At 35.1% G+C, this 12,733-nt stretch overlaps 1 protein-coding gene and 1 long non-coding RNA gene across 2 annotated transcripts; one reads left to right on the top strand and one right to left on the bottom strand.

Annotated features, from left to right (window-relative positions):
• Window positions 1-1,449: 1,449 nt before the first annotated feature.
• On the bottom strand, window positions 1,450-9,831 carry LOC118760987 (the record flags this gene model as incomplete). Its single annotated transcript, XM_036498624.1, has 4 exons — window positions 9,554-9,831; window positions 6,512-6,744; window positions 4,177-5,202; window positions 1,450-1,606 (listed from the first exon to the last, which is right to left on the bottom strand). Coding segments are annotated over exons 2-4 (1,363 nt in total), but the record flags the coding sequence as incomplete, so codon positions are not given.
• Window positions 2,323-3,899, top strand: LOC118760986. Its single transcript, XR_004997077.1, has 3 exons — window positions 2,323-2,342; window positions 2,579-2,586; window positions 3,809-3,899. It is a non-coding gene; the product is annotated as an uncharacterized LOC118760986 (long non-coding RNA).
• Window positions 9,832-12,733: the final 2,902 nt, after the last annotated feature.

Genomic DNA, 12,733 nt, shown 5'->3' with positions numbered 1-12,733 from the left:
TTCTAACCAATTAGTGTGTAGTATCACTCAATTACTTAAATTGATTGGTTGGTTGAGCTGATTGGTTTAGGCGTCACGCTTTTTGAACATGTCAAGAGTCCTGTATCTTAACCCTGGGCGAGGCAACAATTGTTGGACTATTTTTAGAAAAGTTAAGATACAGGACTCTTGACATGTTCAACAAAGCGTGACGCCTAAACCAATCAGCTCAACCAACCAATCAGCTTAAGTAATTGAGTGACACTACACACTGATTGGTCAGAATACAGTTTGCAAAACCTAGCACTCTGGAGCCTACCCAGCTGTATTTATAGCACAGAATCAATCATCTTGTTACAGTCAAAAATTGTGAAGCATGACTATCACCACTACTACAGAACCTGAAGATTGCAGAATTTAATGCATGAAAGTACTAGTTCAATCAGAATAAACATTTAACATTCTACTATTTTATTTTATTTTATTTTATTCTATTATAATATATTATCTTATAATATATCATTATAAGATTGTAAATAAAACGTGAAAATCAGACAAGGTTGGAATTCCTTTTATTAATATATTCTCTATACACAATCACACACACCCATATATATATATATATATATATATATATATATATATATACACACCCACACACACACATACATATATATATATATAATATATATATATAGAGAGAGAGAGAGAGAGAGAGGTAAAACTTACTTGGAAATGGATGTGTGGTGTTTGATCATATAATAATATAAATAAAATATAAATATACGCATGTATAAGTACATATATGTACATACCTACATATATATGCATATATACATGCATTTATGTTTACAGGACATCAAAAGAACGGGAACAAAATGAGAAACGAGAACAGAAAAAAGCAAAACCATAGAAAGCGAAGTTGTTTTAAAGAACAAAAGAAATAAATAGAGAAACGAGACAGGCAACATAAAGAACATTCCCCTCAACAGTTGTTCCATGTTTCGAAGGTAGGGACAAGATGTGACTTCATTGAAACAGTCCTTACCACAAAGCAAATTAGATAAGTTTTGAGATTTTTTGCGGAGGGTTAAAGTTCTAACAAAACCAGGACAGCAAGAACAAAACAGTAAAAACAAATGGTGAGGGCTGCTAAGCCAAGACAATGCGACGTGGGAAACGCTGGAAAAACGAGCTTTCAGAATAGACAGGCAAATGCATATCTTGTCTTTAGGAAGGAAGTGGAAGAAAGAAAGATAGATAGCCATTGGTCACGTGTGAGCAACGAGTGTCAAAGAAGAAGAGGGAGAGAGAGGGCGAATGGTGAAGGGTAGAGGAGAAGAATAGGGAACAAGTGGAAGGGAAAAAAGAAAGGAAGAACAATAGAGAGAGAAAGAATAGAGATAAGACGTAGAGTGCTCATTGGAATTATTACGATAAAACTTACGACACATCATAGTCATATCATACCTGGTAAATCTGTCAATGATACACCATATGCTTTATTCATAAAAGCTTGCTCTTCTTCATTACCAAATAACAGGGAGTTTTGTAGACATGCTTGGAAAAACTGTCTTGAATCTCTAGGGTGACACAGCATCAATATATTTGAGGCTTTTAATGTTATCTAAAAGACAAAGACAGTAACATGTGTTAATATTTTGTCTGTAGAAATAATGTGGTGAGCTGGCAGAACCATTAGCACACTAAACAGAATGCTTGGTGGCATTTTGTCTGTCTTCGTGTTCTGAGTTCAAATCAATTTTCCTCTTCCCAGAAATTGCTAGCCTTGTGCCAAAATATGAAATCAATTTTTTTCTGAAAAATATTAATGATTTCAAATCTTTACTGCCCCAGGGAAATAATAATAATAATAATAATAATAATTCTTTCTATTAAAGGCTTGAAATTTTGGGGAAGGTGCCTAATCGATTACATCGACCCCAGTGTTTTACTGGTACTTAATTTATTGACCCTGAAAGGATGAAAAGCAAAGCTGACCTCCGCAGCATTTGAACTCAGAATGTAAAGACGGATGAAATGTCGCTAAGCATTTTGTCCAGCATGCTAACGATTCTGCTAGCTTACTCCTTGAATAACATTAATAATAATAACTAGCGGGACCCATGAATACTTCACAGAATTAATAGTAAACCTATTGGGTTATTCCTGAAAACTTTATCCCAAAATCCTGAAAGCGTATCCTGTGTCGTGTCTGAGGATAGTCACTCATCTGCTATTCATTGAAAAATGAAGGAAATTGGAATACGACGATTATGTAATGCATTATATATATATATACTTTATATATATATATATATATATATATATATATATATATATATATATATATATATATATATGTATATATTGATAAAAACGGTAAGATAACAAAAGAAAGAAAGGGACATCAATATTATGTAAATAGAGGAATTTATCTGTAAATATAATATGTGTCAATTACTCGGTAGCCAGAATAAAACTCTGAGTTTCGGGTGCTGAAGTGGAAATCCAAACCACCATCTCTTCAGTTATCCGGCCATCGGAAAAATCTCTTCAGTTATCTGGCCATTTTTCAGATGGCCGGATAACTGAAGAGATGGTGGTGTGGATTTCCACCTCGGCATCCGAAACTCAGAGTTTTATTCTGGCTACCGAGTTATTGTCACATATTATTTTATGTGTGTGTGTGTATGTATGTATATATACTTTATATACTTTATGCACAATTTTTTAGACTCACTGCACAACCGTCATAAAATAAATATCCACATATTTTCCCCATAAACAGAAAAAATTACATTTAAAATGTACATGGTCACAATTTCATATCTAGGAAACAAAAATTTGATAGTAAAAAAAATATCTTATTTGTAAAATATAGGGATCATAATTTCATAAGAGTAAAAATTTAATGCAACATAGCATACTCAGAGCCAATAAATAGGGCGCGTAAGATATTTGAGGAAAGATTTATGTTTATAAAAAAATACCAGATATATAATAACAGATAATAACTTCATGTATCAAAAAATGCTATGAGGATAAAAATGAAACTTCTTTTCTTTAATGTTATTCAATAAACCCACCTTCAGCTTCAACAAATGCTTCTATATGAGATCTAAATCACCTACATGCTCGAATCAAGTGGTCCTGGTTCATTTTGGACATTACTCTAACTATGGCAGCTTTCAAAGAATCTTTGGCGTTATAGGCATGTTCATTGAGCTCTCTCTCTCAACAACACTCCACATGTAAAAATCCAATGGATTGAGATCTGGGGAATTCGGAGGCAAAATGTGATCGTGAAAATTTTCAACCATCCATTTCTGTGTTTCTAGAGCCATGTGTGATAGTGCAGAGTCTTACTGAAACACATATGGCTTTCCATTACATACACAGTCTATCCAGGGTTTAACAATTATTTCCAGGACCCCAAAGTAGGTGGCAGAGTTAACTTTAAGGCCTTGTGGAAAAAAGTAAGGAGGCATAACATGTCCTTCATTGTTGACAAACCCTAAAACCATGACAGTTGAGGTCAGTTGAGTCTCAGATCAACTAACCAAATGAGGTCTGATACGTGATATACTGAGTCAGACTCAGATCTGAACAGACAGAAAGTAGGATAGACTGAAACTGTCAAAGAGGCTGAGTTTGATGAACTACAGTGAGTCTGACCTAATATATTCTGAGTGACACTTAGTCCAAGGTAGCTGGAGTGCAGATTAAGATGTAACAGAAAAAACCCCAAATAAGATGTAATACAAGACATAATAAAATGTAACAAAAAAGGATTTGTAAGAAGGGGCAGAATAGACACTAAGCTGAGCTTACAACAGGGTTTCTCAACCGTTTTTTACCTATAGACCCCTTTGATTGCTATTCTACTCTATTGGACCATCCTAGACATTTGATGTTTAAAAAATTCACATATTTTTGTAATTAAATATTATAAATAATTGTATTAAAAAATTATTGAAATATTTTGTGTATTGTCGAAGTATAACCAATTTCTTGCTGATATATTTTAACAACAGCAGACTCTTATATGGACCCCCTGGGCCATATGGCCCTTAATTGAGAACCAATGGTAAAGATGTGGGAAGATATAACACAGGTTAAACTAAAATGCGACATATGAAAGACTGACTTACAACACAAGATACAAGACACCTTGTTAAGGACAAAATATCTTACCTCATAATAAACTCCATATGTCCTACCATCAGAGGGTGCTTCAATCCCTTTCTTCATTAGAAACGAAATATTTTCCCAGTTGTTGTTCATTATTCCGAGTGCTTCATATATGAGGCCTTTATCATAAATATCTTGAGCCTTCATCAGACTTTTCCCAATAATGTTTGTATATTTGAGCTTTACCAAATCATTGCTGTGTACATTGACAATCTGTTGTTTAGTAATTGCACGTATTAATTCTTGTACTTGGAAATTCTGTAATTCTAAATCTGAACTGATCAAACCTTGTTCGACAAGTGGCATCAAAACATGCGTCTTGGAAGCTGGTTGACTAGAAGAACCAGTCATTTCAACAGCTTCCTCAATACCAAATCTTCCAGGAAAATATGAAAGCACTTTGATAGCATCTTGCTGTTCGTGAGAGAGTTGAGAAAAGTACTTGTCCATTTCTTGCTTAATATTACGTCTGTTAATTGTACATTCGTCCAGCCAGTCATTGAGCTTGGTTTCATCACAAATCATTTTGCAGATATCATTAAAAGAGAAATTATGACGAAACTGGGAGATTTTTTCTGCAAAGTAAATAAGAAGTCCTGGCAGGCCACAGGCATATCTGATGATGTTGTGTATTTGTTCTTTGTTCTCATCATCCGTCTCAATGTCTGAACAGCGACCGAAAAGAAGCTGTGCATCTCTAATGGACAATGGACTCACTTTACACTTTCCAAACCTGATTCCATCAAATTGAAATGGTTCTCCACCACTTAATATGAGAATGATTTTTAGATATCTGTGCAGTGGAAAGTCATTGTCACAAAGGTTCTTGAAACCTGGAAGGAAGCTTTCTTGAATGTTCTGGAAATCATCAAAAATACAAATTTTCCATTTCGTATTGGTGATAGTGGAACAATTGGTGAATGTATTGTACATGTTGGAAATATCAGACCAACTGCTATTATTAGAAATATGGATGTGTTTTATGTGGAGTCTTTCGGGGTTGATTTCATCCTTCAATTCTTCACAGACCTGTCATATTAGAAACATAACATTAGAACAAGTTCAAAGATTTCCATAGATTCACTCATCAATTTATCGGTCTCTGAGTTTGTCTCTTTCTCTGTCTGACTTTATAATTCTCTCTCAATAACTGTCTCTTTGTCTATTCTTTTGTCTATGCATTAGTTCAGGGTATCCTTTATATTCCTTCATATTCACCTTACAGTTTGCCTAAGTACCTTTCTGGATACCAGTTTGTCACTTTGCCATTCTATCTCTTTAATTATCTTTCTATTAATTACACAGTTGCTTTATCTCTTTTACAATCCATCTCTTATTTCATCTACATCTCTCTCACTCTCTGTCTATCAATCAATTATTCTTGTGCTTGAGAAGATCTGTCAAGTCAAGTGAAGTCGTAGTCAGGGCTGATGCTGGGGTTTCGTAACTGGCACGTAAAAAACACCCCTTACACTCTTGCAGTGGTTGGTGTTAGGAGGGGCACCCATCTGTAGAAACCATGTCAAATTAGAGTGGAACCTGGTGCAGCTCCCCAGCTTACCAGTTTTCAGTCAAACTGACAGACTCTCTACAGCCAGATGCACCCCCTCCGGAAACCAAACTTACTTGTTTCCAAGGAAATATTTCTCTATAGGAAATTTCCATGTAATATTGGAAGTTAACGACATTTATTTACAAGAAATCTACAATGTCAAGCCGAGGAGATGCAAATATACACACGCTCACAGATGCATACAAGCATAAACACAAACACACAAACACACATATACACACCTGCCTGTCTACCTACCTACATACCTACCTACGTACCTACCTACCTGCCTGTCTACCTACCTACCTACCTACCTACCTACCTACCTACCTTCCTACCTACCTACCTACCTACCTACCTACCTACCTACCTACCTACCTACCTGCATACCTCCCTACCTACCTACCTACCTACTTACCTACCTACCTACCTACCTACCTACCTACCCACCCACTCACTTACATACATAATATATAAAGCAGTCAAACCTCTCCCAAACTGCCCATCTTCTTCATAACATAGAACAGGATACATTAAATAATATAATCTTTGCCATAGACAGAATGGTTACAAGAGAAATACCTTTGATCAGAGGTCAACCATCAACTCACCAAACGTTGCAAAGACTTCAGTGACTGCCATTGTATGGGATTGAACCAGAAATGCTTTTCTCTTTAGTCAGTAACTTAACTGTAAAACCTCAAGGATCCCTAATAACCTACAGAAAGGCAAAATGCAATAAGGTTAACGTAAAAGGAAAAGAGAAAACAATAGTAAATTTCTTACAGTTTTCACAAGACTTGTTTTGCCAACATAAGGCAGTCCATAAATTTGTATTATTTGAGTATCTTCATCCTTGATCAAGATCTTCAGTTTTTCCCTCTCATCATGTCGTCCAACAAAGTGTCTGCCAGAATTGCCTTGCTGTCTCATGTAATTGGACGGTAATCGATATGGTGTTGCCATACTGATAATTTAGAAATTTCTTTTGTTTTTCTGAATTTTCAAAAGCTGGAATTCTGGTGAAGATAAACAGAAGAGATAATTGTTGTGTCATGGGATAAAGTGGAACCCTCAACTATGTATGATGCTTAGAAAAATAAAATTTTATAAATTTTCCACTTGTACAAAGTCTACATCAAACTTAGGTGATGGTAAACTTGCAAATGATGGAGGGTTTGAAGAAGTCGTCGAGGATTCTGTTGTTGAATTGCTCGTGTCCCAGATAGATTTTTAATTAATCAAGGAACTGACTTTGTTAGATCAAGAGTAAAATGAGTAATGGTCGTGCTGGATATCTTGGAAGTTTCCTTTACATCTTTGAAACTGAAACCAAAAAAGATTAGTATGACTGGAAACAAAAGTAAGAGCTTGTTACGGTTATCTCTTCAGATTTTCGGGAGAAATTGTAACCAGCAGTGGTTTGTTATGGTGTTTTGTATCCGAAGCAAATGAGTGCTGGCTATAATTTCTTAAGGAAATCTTTAGAGATGACTTTAACATGTGATTTAATAGCACTGCTAACACAGGAGAAAACAGTATTGACTTATAAAAGTATTTAATATATTTTGCTGTATATTCATCATCATCATCATCATCGTTTAACATCTGCTTTCCATGCTAAAAAGAGAGCTGCACCAGGCTCCAATCTGATCTGGCAGAGTTTCTACAACTTGATGCCCTTCAGCTCTATGTCACCGGCACGAGGGCCAGTCAGGCGGTACTGGCAACGGCCACGCTCAAATGGTACTTTTTTGTGTCAGCTGCACAGGAGCCAGTCCAGCGGCACTGGCAACGACCTCGCTTGAATGTTGTTTCTCATGCCACCAGCAAATGTGCCAGGAAGTTGCTGACATAATTGTTTCTCGTACGTATGTATGTATGTGTGTGTATGTATGTGTGAACGTATGAACATATGTATGTGTACGTGTGCTTGTGTGAGCAAGCGCATACTTGTATGTGTGTGTGTGTGTGTGTGTGTATGTGTGTGTGTGTGCATGCATGTGTGTATTATCATTGAAAGCGGAGACAGATGCACACGTAACTGGAATTCCACACAGGTTTTTAAAAAATGAGCTGTGAGTCATCAGTATACATGCACAATTGTACAAACAGGGAAAGAGAGAGAAGGAGAAAGAGAGAGAAGGAGAGAGAGAGAAGGAGAGAGATAGAAAGATAGAGAGAGAGAGAGTAAGAGAGACTGACTGACAGTCAGAGACAGACAGAGGCAGAGACAGAGGGAAACAGTGATATTAATCACATCCTTATTCGAGTGTAAAGTATTATTACCCAAAAATGAATTCTAGATAATGTTTCATTCTGAGTGTTAGGACATAATCAGGGCCAGATTATATCATAACACTGAGATTATATCATAACACTGAGATTATATCATAATACTGAGATTATATCATAACACTGAGATTATATCATAATAGTGAGATTATATCATAACGCTGACATTATATCATAACGCTGAGATTATATCATAACACTGAGATTATATCATAATATTGAGATTATATCATAACACTGAGATTATATCATAATACTGAGATTATATCATAACACTGAGATTATATCATAACACTGAGATTATATCATAACACTGAGATTATATCATAACACTGAGATTATATCATAATATTGAGATTATATCATAACACAGAGATTATATCATAATATTGAGATTATATCATAACACTGAAATTATATCATAACAATGCAGGAACAGAACTATTATGAAGAAAACTAGTTTCAGTTTTACAATTTTCAGTTAGGGGCCCAGTCCCTCCGAACGTCTTAAATGCCACAAGTTGGAAGAGAATGTTCACTGTTAGGTCCCAATACTTCAGGGTTTTCTTCTATTCGGCTACGGAAGCAGTAACCCTCCCATTAATTGCAGCATCCAGGATGTGGTGGGGGAAAAATGAGTTTCAGACTGTGGGTTCCCAAATGAGGGGCTTACCTCTGACCCAGGGACAGAGGGTAAGACCATCTGGTCTCTTTCCACCACTTCGGGATAACCCCAACGGCTCCTGGACTGAGAAGATATTAATCTGAGTCAGGGTTTGCTTAATAATTAGGTTTAGCTCGGTGTGATGAGCAAAACAAACCAGCATTTGGGTGGTAAGGCAGACTGTGAAGACCTGTGGGGTTGAAGGGGCTACTAAATTTCTCTCACTCTCTCCTCCTGTATCTAGCAGCTCACCCGCGACAGACCAAGGTCCCATCCAGGAGGAGAATCTATACGTCCTTGAAACCGGGAAACTGGTCCTTAGGAGCCAGGAATGGCTCGAGAAGGAACAAACAACAACATCTTACAACTAAAGCAAAATTTTTTCAAGTCCCCTTGAAATACTATTGTGGGTCCCCAATTCACTATTTTGTTGTGTAGACCCTAAAAGAACTTTTATGGACCCTGGTTGAGAACCACCGATCTAGACTGAGTAGACCCCCAATGTGGCCACAGGCATCAATCCAGTTCCCCGAGAATTTTACATGAGCTGAAATTAGGTGACACCTTGAAAATTAATCAGATTTATCAAGGAGAGAGTTGAGAGTGGCACCTGAATGCAGATTGTCCGATACTCTCTATTTCCATCAATCCTCCACTATAACCGGAACTGACAAACCCAGCTCTCTCCCCACTGTGATAGAGCTTCATCCATCTCCCTTTTGGAGTTAGTCCATGTTGGAGGAGAGAAGATGCTGCCTACCAGAGGGGAACAGGCGTGGTTGGAATATGGTGTTTTGTGTGTGTGTGTGTACAACATGGTCACGGTCCAATGACTGAAACAAATAAAAGGTATTTAAAATAATAATCACCTGCTCCTGACGTTGAAGTCCTTTAAACTCCCTTCAATCCTGAACAAGCAGACCTACAGGTTCAAAAAGACGTCTTAGCTGTGACCATCACCTCTTATTTTAAAACACTGTGTATCTAGGACTATATAATCCAATGTGCCTAGATCTTCTTCATTCTTTAACGACGACAGCGGTTGATATAAATGTGGAAAAACTGAATTTTTCTCCTTCATTACCTCACGAAAACTACACACTGAATGAATATCCGGGTGGGTTATTCCCCACTCCCTGTCACAGTCTAATTACTCTATCGGCTCAAGTGTTCTATATAATTTGATAGACACCAGATATTGATTCGTTGTCCTTTCTTCTCTATATCTTTCTCCAGTCTCTCTCTTTCTTTCTTTCTTCCTTTCTTCCATTCTTTCTTTCTTTCTCTCTCTCTCCCATCTCATATTTCTCCAATCTCTGTCAAGAGCACTCTCTCTATCTCTCTCTCTCTCTCTCTCTATCTATCTATCTATCTGCCTATCTGTCTGTCTGTCTGTCTAACTATCTCTCTTTCTCTCTCTCTCTCTCATACACATACTCTCTATCTATCTCTCTATCTATCTCTCTCTCTCTATCTATCTATCTATCTATCTATCTATCTACCTACTTATCTATCTTTCTATCTATCTATCTATCTATCTATCTCTATCTATCTATCTATCTATCTATCTATCTATCACTTTTCTTCGTATATCTTTCCTGTATCTGTCTAGTATTTAGTGCTATCAGAGAGACTATGTGACATTTCAAATGCTGTATGCACGGATCTCAAACGCCTACCTCCTTTATCTCTTCTCACGTAGAGAAACCTGTCGATATCACTATTTCTGTGGAGATTTCTGGTTGTGTGCTAAACCCAAAACATCTACTGATGTGTGTGTTTGTGTGTGTGTGTAGAAATTGAATTTCTCTTCCTGGCTGAGATTCGAATTTCCAATCTAAAACTTCTCTCTTGCCATTCCACCCATGGTTCTGTCAATAAGGGAACCATGATTAAGGTATTTCCCTCTTGTAACGGTTAGTACTTCGTTGCAGTTGAGGGTCACCAATTGCAACGGTTTTTGTTAAGGTGTTAAATAAGTACCAGATACGCACTGGGGTCGATATAATCGACTTAATCCGTTTGTCTGTCCTTGTTTGTCCTCTCTGTGTTTAGCCCCTTGTGGGTAGTAAAGAAATAGGTATTTCGTCTGTCGCTACGTTCTGAGTTCAAATTCAGCCGCGGTCGACTTTGCCTTTCATCCTTTCGGGGTCGATTAAATAAGTACCAGTTACGTACTGGGGTCGATGTAATCGACTTAATCTGTTTGTCTGTCCTTGTTTGTCCTCTATGTGTTTAGCCCCTTTAGATCTAATCGACTGGACCCCTTCCCCAAACTTTCGAGTAGAAAAGTATATTACTATAAATACAAACATTTGGAGAGACAACAGACAAAGAGCAGGCCGACCGGTTCCAAATACCATCTCGACAGAACGTCATAGAGGGTCAGCTATGGAATTCCCCAACGATACAGTTGTCCAGTCAAACCCTCTCTAACTTTCTTACCCACTCACTTTCATTTCGACAACATCACTTGATTTATTTATGTACGGCTGCTAGAACGCAATCCACCCTTTCACTAGAAAATATAACTCTCGTTACCTCGTATGCTATCCAACTATTTTCATACACGTCTACCCGTCGTGGTTTGGCTGTAATTATATGTAGTGGAGAAATAAATACGTTATTCACAACTTCGGCCACTGTCTTTCTTTCGTGAAATCAACATACTCTTCGCATTCCAGCATATTGCATATCCGCTACATATGTATGTTATATATATAATATATATAGATATATATTATATATATATATAGATATATATATATATTATATATATATATATATAGATATATATATATATATATATATATATATATATAACATATATATATAATTATATATATATTAATATATATATAATAGATATATAGTATATATATATATATATATATATATATATACATAATATATATATATGTATATATATATATATATATACATATATATATATATATGTATATATATATATTATATATATACATATATATATATATATATATATATATAATACATATATATATATATATTATACATATATATGTATATATATGTATATATATATATATATGGATATATATATTATATATTATATATATATTATATATATGTATATATATATATATATATATATATATGTATATATATATATATATATATATATAGTATATATATATATATATAATATATGTATATATAATATATATTATAATATTATGTATATATATATATATATATATATGTATATATATATATATATATATATATATATATATATATATATATATATATATATATATATTATATATATATATACGTTTATATTATATATATATATGTATATATATATTATATATATATAATATATGTATATATATATATATAAATAATATATATAACTAACTCCATGATTGACTGCTAACTCCAAAAGTTTTTTTCATGCTCTCTCTCTCCCTCCCCCCTCTCTCTGTTTATTTCACCGTGTTCCTTCTGTAGACTTTCTCACCTTCCCGGGCGTCAGACTAATAACCTGTTTGTTGTATATAACCTGTCTTTGTCATTTGTTTTTCTGTAAATTTCAACTATACATACATATGTACATATACATACATACATATAATATATATATATATATACATACATACATACATACATTATATATATATATATATTATATATATATATATATATATATATATATAATTGATAGAAATGGTAAGACAGCAAAAGAATGAAAGAAAACTCGATATTATGTAAATAGAGGAATTTATCTGTAAATATAATAGGTGACAATTATTCTGTAATTTGCTGATTGGTTGGTATTAGGAAAGGCATCCAGCTGTAAAAATCCCGCCAAAACTGTCACAGAAGTCTGGTGCACGGAAGTTAAATGAGGATGATGAGGATGATGACATACTTCACCAGGACTATAATCACTAAACTGTCCCCTATCAGCCTTCCCCTTATTACATCCTGGGAACACAACCAAGTCTTTAGCTAAACCATATATATATATGAGTGACACTATGTCGGTTACAATGACGAGGGTT

The sequence above is a fragment of the Octopus sinensis genome, unplaced genomic scaffold, assembly GCF_006345805.1.
Source record: "Octopus sinensis unplaced genomic scaffold, ASM634580v1 Contig03088, whole genome shotgun sequence".
In the NCBI taxonomy this organism is placed as follows: Eukaryota; Metazoa; Mollusca; class Cephalopoda; order Octopoda; family Octopodidae; genus Octopus; species Octopus sinensis.
Note: the sequence above shows the minus strand (reverse complement) of the source record. Positions and strands in the feature narration are given on the sequence as shown.